Source organism: Carcharodon carcharias, chromosome 15 (assembly GCF_017639515.1).
Source record: "Carcharodon carcharias isolate sCarCar2 chromosome 15, sCarCar2.pri, whole genome shotgun sequence".
NCBI classification, from domain to species: domain Eukaryota; kingdom Metazoa; phylum Chordata; class Chondrichthyes; order Lamniformes; family Lamnidae; genus Carcharodon; species Carcharodon carcharias.
Window position 1 is genome coordinate 7,889,897 of NC_054481.1, and position 26,235 is coordinate 7,916,131.

Genomic DNA, 26,235 nt, shown 5'->3' on the forward strand with positions numbered 1-26,235 from the left:
GGCTCCCGATGCTGTAAAAGATGAAAGTAGTCATCTTGGGAATAATAATCAAATGCTACCTCGAATAAATCCTAAGACTGCAAGTAAAATGGAATCTAGCAAAGACAGTCTGGTCCACAAAAATCAATATACTGCACAGTTGGGGAAATCTTTATTACCAGTGTGCTGTAGCCTCCCACTGTTTCTTTAGCAGAAGGGACTGATATCATCTACACATTGATTTTTATAGCTTCTGCTGTATTGTGCTGGCATCAACTTTATTAAATTTACATTAGCATTAAAGTTACTCCACTTCCCAGTGGAACCAAATCCATTAAAGAATCTGCTCATAAGTCATGAGTCTTTATTCAGATTTACCTTCCCTTTCTTTAAACTAACAACTGTCATCTAACAAGGCTGTCAATAGCTCCGTCACATTGTACAAACCTAGCAGCCTCACCAGTGTATGTCTACATGCATTTTAACCATTTACTATTAATTAATTCTTCGCCAGTGCCCTTTGTTGCCTCTGATCTGACCCAATCTGTTCTCTTCATCGATCTGTCTTTCATAAATTGTTGCAAAAACAAGTCTCCAGTTCCCAAGGATTTATTTTTCAAATTAACATGTCAGAAGCTGGACACATAATTACTTTTTTTTGTTCGAAGCAGTTCTCTCCGTTGAGAGCTGAGATCATTCCTAGATATTAAGTGTGTAGGTATGTATTGAAAAGTGACTACAATAAGCTCCCAAATTCTCCAAAATCAAATTTTCTCCCTCTTCCACTGTACGTCCTGTAACTTCATGCATATAACTTAAGAGCACAAAAATCCAGGCCAAAAAACTCACTGAAACAGGTTCAATAATTATTCCTCATTCCTTCATAAGCATCCAACTGCATGTTGGAAAGCTGCAATGTTACTTTTACTTCGATATCCCGCTCAGCAGAATATTCCAAATGTTTTTCACTCTGAGTAAATAAATCCTTTCTGATGTTAACTTAAGTTGGGAATTTCCTCAGAGCAGGAGCAGCAGCTCTTCAATGGTACCTTCACCAGAAGTGTGATGGAAATCCCATTTACACATGATAAAACAGGAGTAGTGCTGAGGAAATTTTCAGTTTAGACCTTCTGGCTTCAGTTTACTGGTTAAGTGCAATAATAGGGCTTTACCTGATCTATATCATTTATTATGTAATATAGTTTGAACTTTTCCTTGGTCTTCTTTCCAGCATTTAATGTTTAAGTATCTCTAATCTTTCCTCAAATGTCATCACCTTTTACAGTCCTCCAGCTTTCTGATGCCCTGTTCTAATGTATGTTTATTTTGTTTGCGTGGTATGACAGGGGTGATATGCATAATTAGGATCAACGTTGACTATATTTTTAATGGCATATATATCCCACTTTTAATGGCATATATTTCATTACTCTTTAAAATTGCTTTCATACTGAAAGTGGATACTCAGTCTATTGTTATTCTCAGATCCCTTTGCAAATCCTTCCATGAATTCAGTTCTATCATATATTAATGACCGATATATTTTTGACCTGTGGATTGTATTTTATATCTTTTGGTGTTTAATTCCTGATTGAGATTTGCTTCTTTGGGTCTCCATGTCTATTTTTCAGCAGATATAGGTTGGGTGAAAAATTGCTTGAGGGTGTGCTCCAATGTATCTCGACCTTGCTCTGCATCACTCCCCACTGCACAGGCCCAAGAGCACAGAGTATACTTAGCCATACATTTTGGTAGAAAAGAATAAGAATGGGAATATTGCTGATGCTTTTCATTTTGCACTCATCAGGACAAACACAAGAATGTCAAATTTCACATGAACAGACCAACTTATACTACAGGAGAAAAGGGTGCTGACTGGTTTGCAAGCTGATTCTGACTGGCCAAGGCATTGCCACGGAGAAAGCAACAGGAAGCTATAGGCTCCCCAAGCTCCCATTTAATCCATAAAAGGCACAAGGTTTGAACATATTACAGAAGTGGATGGATGAAAATATTTCCCACAGTAAGACTATCACTCTGATTTCTTTGAAACTGATTAACTACTTCTTAAAAAAAGGGAACGAGGTCATGGCTGAGATGAAGATGCATTTTGCAGCTCACGACATTCCAGAAGAGGTTAAACTAGATAAGGCACCACTGTTTAAATGACGGAAATACCAACAGTTTGCACAAAAGATCAGTTCAATCTTGTCCTAGCTCATCAAGGTAACACAGTCAAACAGTAAGGCAGCAACTGCTGCTAAAATTGCAATGGTATTCACAGAAAGAGCACACAATTTCGCCACAGAACTTAACCAAGCCTATTTTAAACAGAACAGTTTACCGAGGGATACTGGACAACGCACCTGCTCAAAAAACATTTGCCTGATGAACCAGGAAACTCCTCCCTATGGCAAGATAATTTCTGAAAGCTTGGCTAGTAAGTAATGTAAAAAAGAAATCAATATCTTAGAAAAGACAAACAGGTTTCCTTCTAATAACAAAAATTTTAAAACTCTTTAAAAAAAGGAAATTGTTAGAATTTAGCTATAAGCGATCAGAAGTATTACAGTGCAAAAACATGATCCCACATGCTGAAAGCTGAAGATAGGAAGTCTCCCTCAAAACTCGCAGCCTTTCCTTGATTGACAGCTGAATGCAGTTAGTTGTGCAACAAAAAGTAGAGAAGGCAACAAGGATGTGAAGGGCAATAGACACCCTTGTCTCTGCCTTGAAATACCAGTGCAAGGCCCTGTTGGGAGTGAACCAGATCCCATGGGCCAGATTTTCGTCCCAGGTCAGGTTCGCTGAGCTGGAAGATTTCCTGGCACGGCGAACCCAACCTTTCAAAACGTCCACCCACAAGTCAGATTTTCAGTCTGAGTGGGGGCAGGCTGGAAAGGAGTTGGGGCGGGCCATCCTGGAACAAGTGTGGAGGCAGGCTGGGCGCAAGGCCTGTCTCTGTGCTCTGGCACTGTGTTTAACTACACAAAAAGTAATAAAACAAAAAACATCCCTCCAGCCCTCATCCCCTAGAAACTCCCTATGCCCCATCTATGCTAACCCAATGGCCCCTCACACCCCTATGCTAACAGTGCCCCTCTACTCACCTCCCACTGCAGCATACCCCCAAGCCAACTGTGTCTCTCGACCCACCACCATTGCCTCCATCTCCAGTGCCAACGTTGCCAACTCATACAAACCTATGCCCCCCACCCACCACCCTTTGCACTTACCCCCTTCATGCCAACTCACCTAGTATCCTTTCAACAGTTCCTTGACAGCTTTGACACTTCCTGGTGTCAGTGAAAAAAAATAATTGTCATAATGTCATTGGAATTTATTGTTAAGTAGAGTAATAGCGGGGTCTGTGTCTGTGTGTGTGATTTAATTGAATTAAAGGTAGCTGGTCTGAAGGCTTTGATATATTAGAAGATAAGCTGGGTTTCAAATGTTAAGTAGGTAGACACAGATGTAAAAGGAACATTTATATTTTTAAATAAACCAGGCTAGATTGTTTTCAAAGGAGGGGTGAAATGTGTCACCTAGCCAGGAGAAGTTAAGAAAGTGGGTTTTTTTCCCCAAAGATTACTGGTAAGATTAGTATTATGACAGATTTTTATCGTCAGAGAGGTAAAGTCCAAAGACATAGTGAAAAAATGGGAATTTGCATTCAAAGGCAAAAATATGTATAAAGGAGCGAAGGCTGTGTGTAAGGGTAGGCATTCTAAGTACTAACAAGTGTGAAATGCCTTCAGCATCTAAGCCTCAAGCTGTTGTTTAAAAAGAACTGAAGATAAGAAAACTCACTTTGAGTTTGACTGTTCAGGGTATTGTGTGTCACCTTGCCTGGGTCTTTTAAAATCTGTGTGTCAAACTGTTGCCCTAATGAAAGTGTAACTGGGAATTAGGTTAATTAGGGGATTTAGAAGTTATCATAGTAGTAATTTGTAGATCTACGTATGTATTTAAAATGATTGCTTCTATTAATAAAGGTTTAATTCAGTAAGTAACCTATAAGACTCAGTAGTTTTATTATTACTAAATTCAAGGCTCGAAATTTATACAAATTGCAAAACAAGTTGCGGCAGTTGTTTCAAGTTTCCCTTTGGGATTTGAGCAGCTCAGCATTTGCCATCAGCTGTACCATAACACTGGATAGCTTTGGTAGATTTGACACTCTCTGGACAACTTTGATAGCTGGACTGCTCTTTAACAGCTGGACAGTTTCTTGACAGCTGGACAGTTGCAATGAGTTTGTACATAAAAAGTGCATTATCATGTTCACTTTTAACAATCCCAAAGTGTGCCTTACCTCTCCCAAAGGTGTCCTGGCGTCCTATCCAAAGGGCATCTTACGTCTCCAAAGGGGTGCTTATCCAAATGCATCCATCAAGTTCAGACACCCTCTTACCTGCTCCAATCCTCACACGCCAGATTCCACAGTCCTGTTCTTCCAAAATCCCACTTCAGTTGAGGCAGCCAGTGATTTAAATAGCCAGCTGCCACCACGAATTGTGCATTTGTGAACCTCAGCCTGACTCCAGCCCCGCCACCACGAAGTTGGGAAATACCGGTTCAGGGAAAGGACTTAGAATTTTTTGGTCATTTCAAGTCCAGGCCCATGTGTGCAGCTGGGTCAAGCAAAGAGCTAGCACAGGAAACCTGAGTATTCTCCATCTATAAATGACGGAGTACACCTCAGGAACGGTGTAAAGTTCGCGTACTCAAAGAGAAAAAAATCTACATTCGGGTTTTTCACTTCTGAAGTCTTTTCTAGCTTGTTACTGAATGAATGCAATAATAATTTGAGGGGGAGACAGTGGCATAGTGGTAATAGTGCCACACTAGTAATCCAGAGACCCAGGCTAATGCTCTGGGGTTCAAATTCCACCGTGGCAGCTGGTGGACTTTAAATTCAATGAATAAAATCTGGAATCAAAATGGAATTGAAAGTTCGTCTCAGTAATGATGACCATGAAACTATCATTGGTTATTTGTAAAAACTCATCTGGTTCACTAATGTCCTTTAGGGAAGGAAATCTGACTGGTCTGGTCTGCATGTGCCTTCAGATCCACAGCAATGTGGTTAACACTTAGCTGCCTTGAAATGGCCTAGGAATGGGCAACAAATCCTTTGTCCGCGATGCCTACATCCCATGGAAGAATAAATTAAAAGATACTACAAGTGGAAGGAAGGAAAAAAACCCACAATACCTGCTTTCTCAAATCTCTGCAGAAGATCCAGCCGTTTTGACTTTTCCAGGTTAAAATAGTTATTCTCTTCTTCAGGGGTCTGGAGAAATAGAGGGATGTGCTGGAACACAATCACATGTTTGCTCTTCAACTGTTGAGTGGCAGCAAGTTGGTTATCCAGCCAGAGGTCATGGGCTTGCTTTAGTTCAGGGCAATTGGAGGCATCTTGAAAAAACTGGGAGTTCAGCACAAGGAACAACACTCCCCCAACCCAGAAACTGAAGTAATCGTCTCCCCAGCTCTTGCAATATTCAGAAATAGTGTCTGGGGTTGGGGCGTTTCCTATATCATGGTTGCCACTGACGAATACCAATGGAATGCTAGGATCAATGCCCTTCAGAACATGCTTGAGATCAAACGTTTGCTCATCACGCAAAGGTGTACCTGAAAATTAAAGAAAAGCTAAGAGTTATGTGAGCTTATTTTTTCCCCTAATGTAGTTATACATTGTGAACCTATAAATGAGAGTGCAGTTTGAGTAACGCTGCTGCAAATTTTCCTCCCTTAATGCAGTAGATCTTGACTTTCTGCAACAGAGTAAAAAGGGAATTGGTGAGTGGGCCATCTCTCCCAATTTTCAATTGATTCAATGGTAATTAAAATCAGCAAAGATGTGTAATGGCTGCTGACAGTTATAACACCTGTTTTGCAGTACCAAACAAACTCAAAATTTATGCCTCCGTGCGTAACATCTACTGCATCATGTCTCCAGATGATGTGACCTCATCCAGAATCCATAAGTGATAGCCCAGCAGAGAACCAGGTTTATGACCAATGTTTCCACTAATTTTTCTTTGCTGTGCCAGCCTGACTGTTGCCTGCGCAGTACATTCTGTATTAGCAGCTTCAAAGGAACATTGGTGATGCCACTCTGCCTATAAGCTGTACCACTAATAAGCTGTGCCACTCTACTGCTTTACAGAATATTTTGTTCACTATTGTATAGAATCTGAACATGGTATACAACTGCTGTAGCATTTATAAAATTATAAAGCATGCAAAATATTTTTATGGCTTTAAAATGTAATACTACATACTCAGCAAGTAGTTTTAAAATGCACATGAGCTGGAATATTGCATTGAGAAATAGCAAATACTTCTAATCGTGAACAATTAACTGTTACATAAAATATTCAGGGCAGATGTGTATCTACATTTCCACACAAAATATTTATACCTTGTAAAAGTAAAAATTAAACCCAGCAGAAAGATTATGGTGCCTGTTAAAAATTTATTTATGTTTGCTGACAAAATTAATCCGTATCATTCTTGGATTCCGTATTATTGTTACAGATTTTGCTACTTTCGCATTTTAACCAAAGACACCATTAATATAGCTGATTTCCATTACGTAATTTTAATCTTTATTTCCCAAAATGACTTTTGTTTTAGCAAGAACACTTTTCTTCCCCAGGGCTTCAGGCCAATATTTCACCAGTTAAAAATCTTTATCATCTGTCTAACCATCTAATATTGATTTTATTTTCAGATATTTTTCCACCATTTGTATCCTAAAGTTAGGTGCAAAATTACGATGCAATATTAATCTGTGTCAAGGATAAGGTGAATATTGTTTAAATCTTCATTTTCAGATCCGTCCTTATTCTCATCCCACCCAACTTCTACAACTTCCTTCCTCCTGCACCTTCTGCATTTCCAACTCCAATCTTTTCTCATCTCTCGCTCATATTGCTCCAGCACTGCCAACATGGCTTTAAACCCCCCCCGAGTCCTACTTTCCAGAGCTCCCTCCCTAAACACTGCTACTTCAGTTTTCTCACCACCTTGAGGAATCTTCTTCAAACCTAGTATTTCAGCATATCTTTCAGCCTCCTAATTTCTCTATCTACAGCTTAGTGCCCATTCCTGTATATATTTCTAATTTTTCTCCCCTGCCATTCCTATCCCCCGTCACCCCACAATGTAAAGTGTCTCAGGCTATATTCTGCTTCCAAGGCACCGGATAATTGCCAGTTTTCAAGAAAGGTGGGTGGCAAAAAGAGCAGGAAACTATAGGCCAGTTAGCCTAACACCTGTCATAGGGAAATTGCTAGAATCCATTAGTATGGAGGTTATAGCAGGATACTTAGATCATCATAATGGGATCAGGCAGAGTCAACATGGTTTTGTGAAAGGAAAATGCTGTCTGACTAATTTATTAGCGTTCTTTGACGACATAACAAGCAAAGTGGATAAGGGGAACCTGTAGGCGTGGTGTGCTTGGATTTTGATAAGGCATTTGATAAGGTGCCAAATGAAAGGATGCTACACAAAATATGAGCTCATGGTGCAGAGGGTAACATATTGGCATGGGTAGAGAACTGATTTGCTAACAGGAAGCACAGAGTACGTATAAAGCAGTTTTGGGTTGGCAAGCTCTAACTAATGGAGTGCCACAGGGATCAGTATTGGGGCCTCAACAACATACAATCTATATCAATGACTTGGATGAGGGGACCGAATGTAAGAGCTAAATTTGCCAATGACCCCAAGGTAGGTAGGAAAATAAGTTGCCAAGAGAAGATAAAGAATCTACAAAGGGATATAGAGAGGTTAATTGAGTGGGCAAAAATTTGACAGATGGAGCATAATGTACAAAATTGTTAACTTGTCCACTTTGGCAGGAAGAATAGAAAAGCAGTATACTATTTAAATGGAGAGAGATTGCAGGACACTGTGGTGCATAGATAGCTAGATGTCCTGGTACATGAATCACAAAAATTATACAGAGGTGTATCAAATACCATGTTTTAAAGAGACAACATGGATGAAATTCGCCTTTTGTTGGGATGCAAAGTAAGCATTCTCAGGTTTCTCATCGGTTATGTACTCAGCCCGTTTCTTGGAACACAGTACTGGCCACTTTCTGCCACTGTTGACGTTGAATTTCATCCTCATTGGCTCAATGAAAAAGTGTTTGCTTGGAACAGCAAACAGCTGGATGATCACTATTTTCATAGTGCATCTGATGCAAGGTTCTTTGATGTAGTCTCCCGACTCCAGCATCCTGTACTTGGCAATCTTTTATTTTTGTTTATACGCTTTCATGAAGCCAAAGTTTCTTTAAGGGAATAAGGGTGGACCTATTAATTTCATAGTGTAAAGAAGACTGTAGCTAATAGCAAATGGGCAAAACTGTGACAGATGGATTTCAATGTAGGCAGATATGAGGTCATCCACTTTGGATCTATAAAGGTTAGGACAAGGTATTAGCTAAATGGTGAAAAGCTCGAGGTTCAAAAAGGCTTTGGGGAGGTGAGACAGTTACATCAATCAGCCAAATATCATGAACAGATTCAGAAAATAATCTAAAAGGCTAATAGTATCCTGTCCTTTAAATCTAGAGGACTAGGATACAAGGGGTACATGTCATGTTTCAACCAGATAAAGTCCTGGTTAGATCACACCTGGAGTACTGTAAGCAGTTCTGATTATTGTACCTTAAAAAGGATACATTGGCCCTGGAGGATAGGTTTACCAGAATGAAATATGGGCTTCAAGGGTTAATCGACAAGGATTCCCTGGAATTTAGAAGTTTAATGGATGTTTTGATTGGCATTTTAAATATATTAAGATAATCAGATAGCGGAAATAGAGAAAAACTATTTCCATAGAGTGGGAAGTCTAGAACTAGGCAGCATAGTCAATATATTAGAGCCAACCCTTTCAGAAATGAAATCAGGAAACACTTCAACATACAAAGGGTGGTAGAAGTTTGGAACTCTCTTCTGCAAACAGCAATTGATGCCAGATCAATTGTTAACTTTAAAGCTGAGATTAATAAGTTTTTTTAGCCAAAGGTATTAAGGGATATAGGGCAAAGGTGCAAATATGAAATTAGGTCGCAGATCAGCCATTATTTCACTGAATGGCAGAACAGCCTGAATGGGTTAAAAGGCCTAGATGTGTTCCTATGTTCTCATGAAATGGTTAAATATAAGTCTTGTAACGCCAACCACACTCAGATGCATTCCAATAATAAGAATTTTTTAAACTTTGTCCATCCGGTAGCGTTTCTGCTACATTCAATGCAGCCCCCCATCACCACAAATAAAAAATAGACACACCTGTTTTATGTTTCTTTTATTTATTCATAGGATGTGGGTGTCACTGGCTGGGCCAGCATTTATTGCCCATCCCCAAATGCACTTGAGAAGGTGGTGGTGAGCTGTCTTCTTGAGCTGCTACAGGACATGTGGTGTAGGTACACCCACAGTGTTGTTAGGGAGGAAGCTCCAGAATCTTGGCCCAGCGACAGTGAAGGAATGGCGATATATTTCCAAGTCAGGATGGTGTGTGGCTTGGAGCAGAACTTCCAGGTGGTGGCGTTCCCATGCATCTGCTGCCCTTGCCCTTCTGGATGGTAGCGGTTATAGGTTTGGAAGGTGCTGAGTAAGGAGTCTTGGTGAGTTCCTGCAATGCATCTTGTAGATGATACACACTGCTGCCACCATGCGTCAGTGGTGGAGGGAGTGAATGTTTGTGGATGGGGTGCCAATCAAGTGAGCTGCTTTGCCCTGGATGGTGTCGAGTTTCTTAAATGTTGTTGGAGCTACACTCATCCAGGCAAGTGGAGAGTATTCCATCACACTCATGACTTGTGCTTTGTAGATGGTGGACGGGTTTAGGGAGTTAGGTGGTAAGTTACTAACTGCAGGATTCCTAGCCTCTGACCTGCCTTTGTAGCCACAGTATTTGTATTGCTAGTCCAGTTCAGTTTCTGGTCAATGGTAACCCACAGGATGTTGATAGTGGGAGATTCAGCGATAGTAATGCCATTGAATGTCAAGGGTCGATGTTAGAATCTCTCATCGGAGATGGTCATTACCTTGCACTTGTGTGGCATGAATGTTACTTGCCACTTTTCAGCCCAAGCCTGGATATTGTCCAGGTCTTGCTGCATTTGGACATGGACTGCTTCAGTATCTGAGGAGTTGCAAATGGTGCTGAACATTGTGCAATCATCAACGAACAATCCCACTTCTGACCTTATGATGGAAGGAAGGTCATTGATGAAGCAGCTGAAGATGGTGGGACTGAGGGACTACATTGAGGAACTCCTGCAGTGATGTTCTGGAATGGAGGTGATTGACTTCCAACAACCACAACTATCGTCCTTTGTGCTAGGTATGACTCCAACCAGCAGAGTTTATTCCCCCGATTCCCATCAATTCCAGTTTTGCTAGGGCAAATTGATGCCACACTTGGTCAAATGCTGCCTTGATGTCAAAGATAGCCACTCTCATCTCATCTCTAGAATTCAGCTATACTATTAAAAGCTATACTTCTTAATGAATAAAGTTCAAAATAATCTGTAATTACTTATCAAAGTTTAGAAGATGACGTTCGACAGTTTTGTTTCTTAGTTATAAAAATATTGATGATGGATTAAAAAGTTTGTTTGACAAAGTCAAGAATCATCCAATCAGGTAACTGTCTATTTATTTTCCAATTGGCATGGGAATTCAGGGCACCTCAAAGTTAGATGTATCAGGGGATCAGTGATGGGAGTGTGTGGGGTGGGCGGGGTGGGGGGGGGGGGTGGTGGTGTGGGGGGGGAGGTGGATCACGTGATGAAACCTCCAGGAACACATTCACCTACATTAGGGGGATGAAGGAGTTAAATGAAAAGCCAAAGCAATCCCTCCGAACGTACTCCAGCCTCCTGAAATGCTGTGCACTGTGTGTAGAAAAAGTACACAATTATCATTCTGACAGGCAGGAACTTAAAGCTGGCAGCCTGTTTCATTTAGCTCTATGCTTCTCTATCATCTTTCCTTGATTGCACTCACCAATTATCTTTCAAAATGATCATATTATGCATGCTTTATTTAAATCCTCAGAGGGCGATGCCAGTATTTTTAGCTACAGTAAAGACAAAAACCCCCGAAAGTTTGATATTTAATTTATTCTGGAGGCGCATCGAATGACTTTTCTCTGGTAAAATACTTTTCTGATTTTCTGGATCCTTTGGAAAGTTGCACCAGGCCAAAGCCAATTCTTCTCCTTCTATTCCCTTCCCTGTGGAGGGGCATTTAGTCTCTGCTCTGCCGTCTGCGGGGTCAGAAGGATATTCGCCCCACTCTGTGGGGTCTTCTTAATTCTATTGGCCTAACTGAAATACAAGTACTTCTTCATTCCCCCCAACAAAAGAAGTGATTCTAAAGTTGATCACATTTCTTCATTTAAGATTCTTTTTTTAAAAAGTGGTGCGCATGTCAAGGGAACTGATCACTCATATATACCACTTTCTGCAGGATTTAGCACCACGGAGACTCGGAGGGCATCAACTGCCAGAGGCCGTGAACATAACCACCATGCTCAATTTCTACAGCAGTGGCTCCTTCCAGGGCTCCAATGAGGACCCGTGCAAGATCTTGCAGGCCTCCACCCACAAATGTATCCAGGAGGTCATCGCCATCCTTTTTGCCAAGGAACACCACTTTGTCAAATTCGACAGAGATCAGGCGAGCCAGGAAGTGGGAGCGTTGGGAGTTGCTGAGACTTCCGAATTACCACAGGTACAGGGTGTCATCGACTAGACTCACATGGCTTTTAAATCTTCCTGGCAACAAGCAGTCCAGTCTGTGAGCTGCAAAGGCTTCCACTCTCTCAATGTTCAGCTGGTCTGCAACCATAACAAACAGAACGTGCATGTTTGTGTAAGATACCCTGGTAGCATCCACGACTTGTACATCCTCAGGAGGTCCCAGATCCATGATATCTTTCAGGGACAACACAGGCCTCAGGTTTGGCTCCTTGGGGACAAGGGCTACCCACAAAGTACGTGGCAGATGATACCCTTGCAGCAGCATCAGACAGCTGGTGAAGGAAGGTACAACGAGGACCATGTCACCTCCTGGAGTTTGGTGCAGCACACCACAATGATCCTGAAAATTAGGTTCTGTTGCCTCAACAGATCTGGGGGAGCACTCCTGTACACTCCCCAGAGGGTGTCACGCAGCAGTGTGGTATGCTGCATGCTACACAACCTGGCAATGCAAAGGGAGGGGGACCTGGATAATGAGGAGATGGAAGAGCTGCACGTCTCCTCTGATGAGGAGGAAGTCAAAGGGGATGAGGGTGATGAGGTGCTGGAAGGGGAGGATGCAGGCAATGAGGCCATTACACTGGCCAGATGAGGCAGGTATGCTCGTGAGGCCCTCATTGCCACAAGATTCCAGAAAGATGGTGATGAGATGCAGTGAGGACACTCCTGAGATTTTCACATTGCATCTGGGAGCTTTTGAAATCTGTCTGGCTGAGGGAAGCACACATATGCTCTGTGAAGAGGGTTATATCATGGAGACGTTGCTGAAATACAGCTGGCACATGGACTTTAACAGCACTTTGATCCTTTGGCAGGCTTCATCACCTGTTCCCTTCAGCACCACACCTTCACCTGTCAGGAAAGCTGACGAGATGGGGGGGGGGGCAGCCCTGCCTATAAGGTGCTGAGAGCACACAGGGAACATCACAGAACCCAGTGACACATGGGTACGAGATTCTTGCAGCAAACACATGTCACATCAAGGTGCAGATATCACTGATCTGGAGATTGACTTTGAAGCCAGACAATCACTATGCTCAGAAGGTTACAGACTACACAGGGAAGAGGCCCTGGACTGCAACACTTGCCTTCATTTCGTGCAGGAACCAAGGTCTCACATCTGACTGACATGATCACTGTCCAACACAATAAGGAGCCATAGACAAGGAGACATTCTTGGGAGTGTATTTACAATGGTCAACATTACATATAAATGATTAACACCCATGCCCACGTTATGCAACAATATCTTTTTGACCTTGCATCCCGACATCCACAGTGGAGGTGGCCTGCTGACTGCTACACCCTGTTGTCTGTGATGACCTTGGCAGGCATCCTCTGGAAGGCCAAGACCTGGAGGGCCCCAACCTGTTTTCGGAGTCCTGCAATGTGGAGTGCCACCCTCCTCAGCCTGCGGAGCCGAAACTGCTGGGGTCACAGGAAGACAAGATTCAGATGGGCCAGTTACTCGTGGAGTCACCTGGGTGGATGCCCCAGGGCATGCACCTGCTGATCCGAGGGCTCTGGCTGACTCCATGAGAGGAAAGGGCAGGTAGAGTGAGCTCCATTTTGCGTTGACACTGATGGATGTCATCAAGTGCCTCAGCGATGGAGTGCAGCTCCTGCAGCAGTGCAGGATCGATGGCCTGGACCAAAGTCTCCATGGCGGCCTCTACCCTACCAGTGTTAACCTTGCTGCGTCATGTGCTATCACCTCTGTTTGAAGGTGAATGGATTCCTCCATCGTGCCTTGCAATCTTAGGAGTACAACAGACATCCCTTCCGGATGTTCCCAAGCTTGTCTTTGCAGCAACTGAGGTGTGACCGTGTCCAGAGGCTTGTCATCTGACTCAGATTCAACAGATTTCTGGCCTCGAGCAATCCGCCTGCTGTGGATCAGACAGTTCATTGTGCTCACAGATTGTCACCCATAGGCTGCTCAAGAACTAGATCCCACTGAGGTGTGTGTCACAGTGCTGATAGAGGATGGGGGTGAGCACTGTGAGGGGTCTTCAGTGTCTGTGGATTCCTCTTCTGTGGTGTTCTCAGGGCTGGGGATGTGGGTGTCACTGGCTAGGCCAGCATTTATTGTCCATCCCTAATTGCCCTGTTCAGAGGCCATTTAAGAGTCAACCACATTGCTGTGGGTCTGGAGTCACATGTAGGCCAGACCAGGTAAGGATGGCAGATTTCCTTCCCTAAAGGGCAGCAGTGAACCAGACGGGTTTTTGCACCAATCGGCAATGGTTCTGTGGTCATCAGGCTTTTAATTCCAGATTGTTATTGAATTCAAATTTCACCATCTGCCGTGGTGGGATTCGAACCCGGGTCTCCAGAGCATTACCCTGGGTCTCTGGAATACTAGCCCAGTGACAATACCACTATGCCACCGCCGGTGAAAGAAAGGAGACACAATTAGTGCATGGCAGTGGTCTGTGAAACAGGAGACTTCACTCCTGTCTGATGGATGTTGCAGCACCGGCTCCTCACTTAGTTGAGTGCCGCTGACCTCACTGTCAGCACAGGAGTTGCTCTATTTTCAAAGTCTGTCAGGAACTTGAGGTCAGGAATTCCTCCACCAGTCTGGGACCTCTTCCTTTTGTTGTGTGCCAGCTTGTCCTGCATGAAGACAGATGGAGAGAGTATAAGCAGGACACCTGCCCGGCCAGATGAGAAGGATGCCTGGTGTTTGGATGGTGAGTGGTGTCCTGGACTGCATGAGGATACCGCAGGGCAGGTGAGGTGTGTGAGAGAGTGAATGGTGATGTCCCTTGAGCTGGGAGTGAGTAAGATCCCTGTGGATGTGTGATGGGTTTGTGAGTGTGAGGGTTGAGAGTGATGAGAAGAGTGTCTTACCCTGACAGAACAGAGGAGATTATTCATCCTCTTTCAGCACTGGATGGCTGTCCTCTTTTGGAGGGTGTTGGTGATGACCACCGCTGCCGCTGCCTCCCATGCTGGATTGGTGACCTTGCTTGCTGGTCTTTGCCCAGAGTAGGGGTAGAAGACATCGCAGTGCGCCTCCACTGCATCTAGCAGGCGCTCGAGGGAGGTGTTGTTAAATATGGGGGCAGCATGTTTCCAAGCTTTAGTAACCATCAGTTCCCAGCAGCTTCCTATCTCTTGTAGAGTGCTAGGGGCAGCCTTTAAATATGGTGCCTGAATTATTGAAGCTCTGAGGTCATGGTAGGGGTGGGCGACTCTGAGGCCGCTCCGCCAGTGATGCAACATAACACCCGTGCCTCTGATCTTTTTCCACAATGTTCCACTCGATACAGGGTGAAACGCCGTCATTACCGTCGGCAGGTCAACACCGATTTCCCCGCCCAATATCGGACTTTCCGATTTCAGGGAAAATCCCGGTCTATAATTCTTGCACCTCCGTAATTTCTTTGCAAATTTGTTTCTCTATGTAGCATCTACTAGTTGGTGGTCTATATGCTACACCGATCAATGTTATTTGCACCTTTTTCATTCCTTACCTCTAGCCAGAGGGACTCCATCCTTGATCCCTCTGGAACATCCTCTCTCTCCAGTACTGTAAGGTCATCTTATATCAATTCTGCCACCCCCCATTTTTCTTCCTTTCCGGTCTCTCCTAAACATCGTGTACCCAGGAATATTTATCGGCCTGTCCTGCCCTGCTTTGAGCCAGGTCTCTGTTGTAGCAATAATATTATAATTCCAATCAAATTTCTTTGTCACAGATATTTCTGGACACTTGATTCCCAGATGGTAATGAACTCCGAAGTTGGCTAATTGGGTGCTGCATTTGGACAATGAGAAAGATCTGCATTAAATGGCCAGTGTCTTCAAGAAAAAATACTAGGGGAGCCTCTTTGCATTTGTTTTCAAACACTTCAATGATTTAAACTGTTTTGACATGTTATTGCCCTAATTAAAATGACACTTTGCTCTTCTTAGAACAAGAACGATTTACTTTATACTATTCATGAAGATGGCACTTTAGTAATTAAAATACCTACAGTCAGTGAGACTTTATCAGGTGCCTGTATTTGATTACACAATAAAACACTCCAAAAAAAAAACACAAATCAACTCATTTACATTCAAAGGATGTCCCCATAATAAGGAATAGGTGCATTGCAGCCTACAATAAAAATGGATATTTTCAAACCCCCATTCAAATATTTTATTATAACACTGTATAAATATATAACTGAAAATGAAGGAATGCAAGTAGAATATTAAAAACGTTTGGATTGTTACCTTGGGTTAAGTTGGACAGAAAACTGCCACAGTTCCTGCTCTACATATACCTTAATATAACACTGCACTTCAAAAGTACTTCATTGGTTGTAAAGCTCTTTAGGACATCCTGAAGTTGCGAAAAGCATAAATAAATTCAAGACTTTCTTTCCAAAATAATAATCAGAAATATATATAAAATCATGTGAGAACAGGTTTGGGTTTGTTAAAGAAGTGAAAACAGTCAGGGCTGAAAAGAAGATAAAGAACTGTGTCAAAATGCAAAAAAGAATGCAAATAAAGTGACTGCTGGAGGAAGGTCCCTGGCCATGGAAGGAATATGTGGGAGTCTGGATTCCAAAGAGGGACAAAAAGATATCTTCAGAATAGCAGCTGCCAGAGATAGGTTAACTAAAGATGTGGGAAATATACATTCAATAAGGCTACTCCTCCTTGATTGTAAGAGGATGGAATCAAAGCAAAGTGGGGGCAATACTTTAACAGGATTATGAATGAAAAGAAACAGAACAAAGAGAGAAGATGTATTGGTGAAAAAAGACATTTTGTTTAAAGCTTTTTGTCTTGCATTCATCAGGACAATTGCAAGAATGCCAATGTCAGGGGAAGCAACAACTCTATACTGGATAAGAGAGGGTGCTGATTGGTTGGCAAGTGGGCTCTGATTGGTAGAGGCACTGCCATGGAAAATACAGCAGTTAATGATGACTGACAGTTAACTGTCAAGCATTGTTTAAAATTTTAATTAGACCAAGCAGCTTAATTCTGATTGGTCAATTCATTGCCTGAGGAATGAACCAGCGAATGGCTGTTACTTATTTTGTTCAGCTGAAACAGGCGCAATGTGTGTGTATGTGTTCTGTCTGCAGCGAACAGGGCCCTATGTATTAATATATGTAGCTTCCAGTACACACAAATGTGCCACACTCCATGCCAGACTGACGATCTTAAATTGGTTGTCCACATAATTTTTAACACTGAGCATTATTCAGCAAATGTGAAATCGCGGTATCATATCTAATGTTGAACAGCGTGTTGGATACTGTACAGACCGTACCCAATCAGCCCGTGCTTGCAAAACTCAAAACAGGGCGGAATTTTCTGTGCCCACTGGCATCGGGCGTGTTTAGTGGCATGAGTGGACAATATGGCGAGAAGGCCAAAAATCGGTTTCAAAATCTCGTGAAACCAGTTTGCGATCGTACACTCAGCCCATCAATGACGGGCCGTGTTTTCCACCATCGGACGTCGGGAATCTCATTGTAATACATCAACATATCGTTATACGGCTAGCCTGCCGGACTCATTCCCATCAGCCCCCGGACCGTCCGTCCACATCAGCGGCAAAATACGCCAGTGCAGGTATGACTCAGATCTTCTTGTCGCTTGCCATTTCAACACATCATCTTGCTCTCACGCCCACATGTCCATCCTTGGCCTGCTGCAATGTTCCAGTGAAGCTCAACGCAAACTGGAGGAACAGCACCTCCTTCCAGTAAGGCACTTTAGAGCCTTCCGGATTTAACATTAAGTTCAACAACTTCAGGCCATGGAAACTCTCCTCCATCTTCACCTTTTTTTTTGACTCCCCCTTTTCTATATTCATTTTTATTCTTAATTTTTTTTATTTTTTCCATTTATTTTCATTATCAAGTCTAATTCATTAATGAACATCAGAAACCATTTTGGTCCTAGTGCTGAACCTTGGAGTACTTGACAGGAATAAAATGTTTTAGTTTCCTTTTTGCCTGTGAGGCAATGATGCTAAAGCACCCAAGTTGCATTCAAGAACAACTTGCATTTATATAGATCCTTTAAAACAGCCAACTATCTCAAAAAAGCTTCACAAAAGTGGGTTCAGTCAAAAATGGACATTGAGACAGAGGATAGGGGACTAAAATTTTGGTCAAAGAGCTCGGCTTTAAGGAACTCTTAAAAGGAGGAGAAAAAGGTGAAGAGGTGGAGAAGCTTAGGGATGGGAAGCATCAAACACTTGCCAAATTGCAGCAACAGCCAGAAGAAATCACCCAGCAACTAACCCATAAGTACTTGATAATCCCTTTAAATAGTGTTGGAGTAGTTCTTCCAACCAGTGAAGATGTGTTCAGCTGTGCATGATTAAGAGGTGGTGTTAGGTGGAGCATTGAACTCTAAAATGATAGTGTTGACATCAAATTAGTTGCACAAGGACTGACATCCTGAACTGCCTACCCTGCATGTTTCGGCAGAGGTTCACTGCATGTACTGGATGTCCTCACCAATATAAAATCCGGCACAACTCACTTAAATGCGCCCTACCTCAAAAAACATCCACATCTTCCAAACATAATTCTTTCTTGTCGCAGATATAGTTGCAAGATTTAGACTGTAAACAGGAATCTAGTAAATTGGGAACAGAGCCCAAACTGTAATTCTCATATTTAAACTTGTGGGGGATTTTGGTACATCTCTATGAATTCATTGGTGCAGTCCACAATTGAAAATCAAAATTAAAATTAAAACACAAGAGCTCAGCATTTCAACCTCTGGGTGAGTCTAGCTATGCTCCAGGTTCTTCCTGGATCACTATCTCCAAGGACCATTTAAAATCTATTATTTTAAGCCAAATAAAAGTATTTCCAAACAACGTATCGGTTTAAGACTTAAGAATGACCTATCTGAACATCTGTGATGAGTATAATATGTTCACAGTTATAAGGTCTGTTTCATAATTTCACCAGTTTTGAAAGGTTTTAAAAATTGGGTTGTATCTGCGTAAAGTCCATCAATCATCGCTTTTAAATATTTTGTTGATTCAGACATCTAAAAGGTGAAATGTAGATCAATTTGAGATTGTATTCAATTATTACATGCTTGGAGTCTGCTATAAATGCCGGTGTCTTGACAACTTTAACCTGAGGTGAAAACGCACAGTTGCTTTATTTAGATGTAACAGACCTATCTCTGAAAGGATTAAACCAGCCTTGGTTATCTGCCCACCAGGTGCTTGTGATCACAATGTAGCTTTAACCTTCTTGAATCTTCTCCTGATTGATTTTTCTTTGGTTAAGCACTACATCAAAGAGCAAAGATTTAAAAAAAAATAGAATGCTACCTTAAGAATGCTAAAATAATTTTTCAAAATTAACAATACTTTTCTCCTTCTCTGCCCCTTTTTAGTCATAGTTCCCACTCTAACCACCTATTGAGAGTTAAGGTTGTGGAAAAAATTTCCGATTGGAGATAAATGAGAACAATCTCAGCTGCAGATTTCATTCCTCACTTTGGGAAGCTCCATTATGCTCAATGTTCCCTTCCAACCCCAAGGCTGAGATTGTCAAACTATCTGCTTAGGAATTTTTTAAGGTGTAAATCTCCCAATCTGCTGTGCTGAGGTTATGGTCTGAACATTATTAATGAACTATTTATGTTTTAAAGAGGTTTCAATTTAGAAGTTTAAAAACCCTACGAAAACCAGCTGTTGCTGCTTCAACCAAAGACACAAAGTATCCCCATATTCTTTTCAGAAGTCTAATCCCAGCACCGTGTAGCGTAAAGTTTAAGGCTCACTTTTTAAAAGGGAAAAAAAGGCATTGTACTCCCAAATGCAGAAAAGATTCTCTGGAAAAGGGCAGATTAGTCTTGAAAAAGTAAGGCCATGTGGCCTCTCCACTTCTTTCCCACTGTGTGTGCCAGCAAGTGATCTTGTTACTTGTTTAGCACCACAGGAGAATATAAAACAGCTTCCACATCAACATTAAGCTATTCACTAGTTCCAATTACATAAGTGCACTTGCCTGTCTGTGTGACTTCTTCCCAGTTTCTCCATGCAAACTACAGAGGTGTCCATATAGCCATCCGTCACAACACTTTCCTCCTCAGTCTTCAACAGTGATAATAATAATTGTGTTGCATCTAAGCAGTTTTAAGTCAGCATCTCCCCATCACCTCAGCGGTGTCTTACCTTAACTAACTGCGGAGGGCAGAATATTCGCTTTCAGCAAGACCTCAGCCACATTAATTATAGAGCAACGGTTACTATAGGAGGCAACTTTCGTTTACTGATTAATTTGTGTATATTTAGTGCTCAAGTCATAATGAGCCTATTTCTCTGTAAAGAACTAAAAACTGATAAATTAATCCTTTACAAGTAACCGGTCACTGGAGGAGGTTACAACAAATTTACTTGCACTCATATAGTTGTGATGAACTCATCATTTGATTCTCAAGTCAGTGTATGTCGTTGAAAGTGGCAAATCTAAACAATTTTGCATTCTGTATAAAAAACGCATTCCTTTTGGCATACAGATGTTGCAACAGAACCCCAATTTCTCTGAATCACGGGGAAAAATGGCATTGATTAAAAACCCAAATTAAAATCTTGCACGATAACTGATGTAACCTATTAGATTGCCTATGTGTTCAGAGGTTTCCATTTACCCAGTGCCTTTGCGAGCACAGGACATCCCAAAACACTTCAAAGCCACTGAAGTACCTTCTGAAGTCTAGGCACTATTGTAATGTAGGAAAAGTGGCAGCCAATTAGTGCACAGCAAGATCCCACAAGTAGCAATGTGACTAGGACTAGATAATTGATTTTAAGGAAGTCAGTTGAGGGTTAAATCAATATCAGCCAGGACAGGGGGTAAGCTTACTGCTCTTTTCAGAATAGTGCAAAAGGTTTCTTATATCTACCTGAGAAGGTAGATGGGGCCTCAGCTTAACATCTCAATGAAGGACAGTATCTCCAACTGTGCAGCACTCCCTCTGCACTGTAGTGTCAGTCTAGATGCTGTCCTCAAGTCCCTGGTGGGGTTTGAACCCGCAACCTGCTATCACGGAATCACAACTAACATCATTCATCTCCTGCTTTACAGAAAATCGTTTCTGGTTAAATTGCATGAATTTTACACAGTATACTTCTTGAACACAAATGCTGATGTTGGCTCTGCAATGGGTTAAGAACAGTGCTGCAACCTCTTAAGGACAATAAAACATACAAGACTTTCTCTCTTTCATCCAAAGGGGTGCCCCATTACTGTATTTATATCTTATTCCTAGTATCGACATTGGCTCCGGCAAGGTGCTCCTAATCCTACCATATACATCAACAATCTTTCTAAAGCCATTAATTCATCAAGAGGTGCCAGTTTTGAGTTTTCCTTTCTATCCAAAGTTTTTCTCCAAAAACATTTCACAAAGATCAACTGATTGAAAGTCACTTGGACCAATTTTCTGAACTCCCACCCCTGCCTGGGCACATCAGATGGCATGCACTCGAAATGTGCTCTGTCTTAATGGACCTGAACGTACCCATATGGTCTCAGCATCCCTCAGCATATGAACACCCTTTTGAGTATACAACCAAACCATAGGAGAAAAATTAAATGATGTTCCAGGCTTATGGATATCAGCTTTGGGTCCTGCTGGCGGCTATCCAAAAGCATTAGAAGATTTTAAACTTTGCTAATTCTTCTTGCTGCCCCAAGAAAGAAGCAGTTACCTGTTTGGAAATGTAGGGAAGTTTCTATGAGCCCATTTTCTAATGCTCAAAACAGTGAGGTTGGACATAACCATCAAAGGCCCATTTTCATTGGGTGCAGCAGTTTTGGGGCCTCCATCAGTTTCGAAAAGTCCAGAAGAACGACCTTGGAGGCATTCATTTGGGAATCAATACCATGGCGCTAATATTTGATGTAAGTGCTTCTGTCTATTTCAGGTGGAGTAACCATAGAGAACAGGCAGTGTGTTTGATGCATCAAATGGATGAAGACAAGAGAGAAACACAAGGTAAAAGTAAACCAGCCCTTAATATGTCATGAGCGTACTAACAGTTTGCCTATGTGTATAATCTTCAACTAAAATGTATTGATCAACAATAATTATCAATACATTACTTCAAAAACTGGTGACAAGCTACCATTTACATTCATTCTAGTGTGATCTCCGATGCTTATATTACTCATTTTAGTGTTTAAAAATAAGATATTCCAGGATAGCAACAGCGACATTTTACCAACCCTAAATAAAATTTAGCATTAAATATATGCTGTACATAAATAGCCATTCTGAAATTTGCTTCAGGAATTTTGTTTCAAAGTTCTCATTTCATATATGATTACCAGACATCTGACGATTACAGGCTAATCCTAAACTCTCCCAAGCCTGGTGGTTTTACTTAATATTGACAGATTTTTTAGAATTTGCTCTTTACTACTTTCTTTTCTTCAATATGGGAACAGTTTTGATGTCAGGTAGAATGATCTGTATCATTTCTACTGCCTTACACTTCTCCATATGGGAGAATTAATGGTTTGAAGACTAGAGTCCCTGCAGGCAACATTAAGTGGAAGACAACAGCGCTGTGCATTTCTTATTTCTGTAAACCATGAATATGTAAATATTTAGCATTTTTTGTGATAACAGCTTTGAAAAATACTAAGAAGTCGATGGACCCCCTAAAATTGACCTTTGATTTAACGATATGGGAATTGAGCAACTGGATAATATTGTTGACCTAGTTAGGCACAATAACATCAGATGTCTGAGATGATAAAAAAGTTAAACAGGAAAAAGCCATTGCAAAAGATTTTATATGCTATCAGAAAATCATGCTGGCGATAAGAAGTAGAACTGTGTGTTGATAAAAGTGTTTATAAAGAATGTGAAAATAGGACTTGGATTGCTTATTTAATACTGGAGACATTTGATTAATGGTGCTACAGACATGCTGAAAATAAGTTGGACAAGAATAATAACTGGGTCCTTGAACTAGCACAAGAGAAGAGATGAGGCTGATTATAGGTGAGAAAAATGACAAACTGTGGGCCATTGTTTGGCAGCCAGTTGACATTGTCATTAACTGGAAACAATTGTTGAAGGAGACAAACATGATTATGCTTAGACAAGTGATGGAATGCATGTAACATCAAGGACTATGCAAAGAGACAGGAGAGCATGGGGTGCGCTGGTCAACAGCTGATCCACAATAGAGAAGTCACAGAGAGAGAAAGTGACAGCTTATTATACAATTGAAATCACTTTTTTTAAAAATTGGCAAAGTGAACAGCTTTTCTTCCAGCAATAATTTGACAATTATATTTTAGCCAGCATTAAAGGGGAGTGAAAACTAAATATACCATCAAGGTGGTTTGAGCAGGATGTCCCATGATAAATCAATATTTGGCTCATTGGGGGTAAAATTGGTTTTGGACAGCACTGAAAAACAAAAATCAGTAAACTGGCAACCCCATTTACACCATGCACTATTTTCTCTTCCAGTGACATCTAAAACATCATCTGCCAGGTGACCCAACACAGATGTTTGACTCCTAACATCCATTTTAGCTGACCGCCAGGAACTCCTGTATCATTACGGCCATGCAGATCCAATACCAGGTCAGGTGTCTTCCAGGTGCCTGGTGTCTCCCAAGATGGTTTTCTTTGCTTGGTTTTACTTGCTTCATCTTACGCCAGCAAATAAAGCAAATCTAAGTCAGGGGATGAGTACTGTGTCTCTCTTGACATAAAACTCAATAACGGTATCTCCCACGTGTCCTTCTGATTACTTAAGTAAATGGTCTATGCTTTACTGAGAGGAGAACAAATGAAACATTAAGCCATCTTAGAGAGCGGGGGATAGATTTTAACTTCTTCCAGATGGTGGAAACCTGAAGATAGGGAAGTTAACATCAAAATGGTAAATGCGCTATTGGTTTTCTGTCCCTGCAATAAGAACATAATAGGAGCAGGGGTAGGTCACTAGGTCCCTCAAGCCTGCTCCATCGTTCAGAAATGGCTGGTTTGATCAGGGCCATAACTCCACTTTCCTGCGTGCTCCTCCTTAACCCTTTACTCCCTTGTAGGTCAAAAGTCTCTCTAACCCAGCCTTGAATATGTTCAATGACCCTGCTTCCTATGGTAGAGAATTCAAAGATTAGTGATCCTTTGAGAGAAGAAATTTCTACTCATCGCAGTCTTAAATGGGAGCCCCCTTACTCTGAAACTGTGCCCCCTAGTTCTAGATTCCCCCATGAGGAGAAACATCCTCTCAGTATCTACCCTGTCAAGTTCCCTCAGAATCTTATAAAGTTCAATAAGATCGCCTCTCATTCTTCTAAACTCCAGTGAGTATAGTCCCAACATACTCAACCTATTTTTTAAGAAGAATTTTACGTTATTTTTAGTCATTTACAGTACAGACTGAGGCCATTCAGCCCATTGAGCCTGTGTCAGCACTCCATGGAGCAATCTAGTCAGTTCCATTACCCTACTCTTTTCCCATAGCCCTATCAGTTTATTTCCTTTAAGTGCCCTTCCAATTTTCTCTTGAAATCATTTATTATCTCTGATTCTACCATCCTTGCAGACAGCAAGGTCATTATCACTTGCTCTGTGAAAAGTTCTTCCTTGCATTCCCACTGCATCTCTTGCCCCAAACCTTATATCTGTGTCCAGTAGTCCTTATACCATCAGCTAATGGGAGATATTTCCTTGTCTACCGTATCCACATCTGTTGTAATCTTGCACACCTCTATCAGATCTTCCTTTAATCTCCTGTGCTCCAAGGAGAAAAATGCCAGCTTCGCCAACTTAACCTTACAGCCAAAATCCCACATCCATGAAGCCATTCTGGCAAATCTCCTCTACACCCTCTCAAGGACCAGTGACCAGAACTGAACACAACAATTTAGTTGTGGCCAAACCACAGCTTTATAAAAGGTTCAGCATAGCTTCCTTGCTTTTGTACACGATACTTATTTATGAAGCCTAAGATTCCTTTTACTTTGTTAACCATTCTCTCAATATGTCCTGCCACCTTCAAAGATTTATGCACATGTACCCCCAAGTTCCTGCACACTCTTCATAATTGTGTCATCAAGCCTATATTACGCCTCCTGATGCCTTCTGCCAAAATGCATCACCTCATACCTCGCTGTATTAAATTCCATCTGCCACTTGTCTGCTCATTCTGCAGGCCTATGTCCTGTTGCAGTCAATCCTCACTGTATGCCAACCCTTCAAGTTTGATATCATTGGCAGATTTTGAAACTTTACTCAATCATTCCTCAAGACCTAGTGAACCTTCTCTGAACTGCCTCTAATGCAACTCTTCTTAAATAAGGAGACCAAAACTGTACACAGGACTGTGATCTCACCAATGTCCAAGACTTGCCTACTTTTATACTCCATTCCCCTTATAATAAAGCATAGCTTTCCATTTGCCTTCCTAATTACTTGCTGGAGGACACCCAGATCCCTCTGTACCATAGTATTCTGTTGTCTTCCTTCATTTAAATAATATTTTGTTTTTCTATTCTTCTCACCAAAGTGGATAACCCTCACATTATACTCCATCTGTCAAATTTTTGCCCACTTAACCTGTCTATAACCTTTTGTAAACACTTTGGCTCAGATTTTTGCCACAATGGAGAGGCGCTCCATCATGGTAAAGATCCTAGAAATGACCAAAAATTCTAAGTCCCACCCCCAAACCCAACATTGCCCATCTTTGTGTGTGTGTGTGTGTGTGTGTGTGTGTGTGTTTGGGGGGGAGGGGGGGGTGTGACTGGAATCGGGCCGGGGTTCATGTATGTGCAATTCACAGTGGCAGCTGGCCATTTAAATCACCAGCTGCCTCCACTGAACTGGAATCTTGGAAGACCAGGAGTGTAAAACCCAGAGTGTGCAGATTACAATAGGTAAGAGGAGGTCTGAACTTGATGGATTCATTTAGATAGCCAGGCTACCCCTTTGGAGAGCTAAGTTACCTCATTGCATAGGGTCCCAGGACACCTTTGGGAGAAGCCAGGCACTCTTTGGGATTGCTAACATTAAACATGACAGTGCTTTTTACACGCAAACTCATTGGAACTGTCAAGCTGTCAAAAACTATACAGCTGTCAAGGAACTATCAAAGAGATGTACAGCTGTCAAGGAAATGAAAACTGTTAATAAAGTGTCAAAGCTGTCAAGGCAGTGTCCAAGGATATTAGGTAAGTTGGCAAGGAGGGGGGTAAGAGCAAAGGGTGATGGGTAAGGACATGGGGGTATGAGGGACCATGGAGTTAGGTGGGGAATAGGTTGGCTTGGATGGGGCATAACTTAGTGTGTGGGGGTGAGGGAGTGAGGGTTATTTTTCGTTTTAATCTTTTCTTTTATTTATTTAAACACAGTGCCGGTGAAAGAGGCAGGCCTTCAGCTCAGCCAGCCTCTGCACCCAGCAACCTCTGCCCTCGTTCCAG

The 26,235-nt window shown here is 41.8% G+C and overlaps 1 protein-coding gene across 3 annotated transcripts in view; it reads right to left on the reverse strand.

The window, feature by feature from the left end:
• The window catches only part of cpped1 (calcineurin-like phosphoesterase domain containing 1), a 222,939-nt gene that overhangs the window by 86,652 nt on the left and 110,052 nt on the right, over positions 1-26,235 (reverse strand). For all 3 annotated transcript variants that reach the window (XM_041205788.1, XM_041205790.1, XM_041205789.1), the window contains exon 3: positions 5,197-5,619. In XM_041205788.1, coding sequence (XP_041061722.1) covers positions 5,197-5,619 — 423 coding nt within the window. The remainder of the gene's footprint in view (positions 1-5,196; positions 5,620-26,235) is intronic.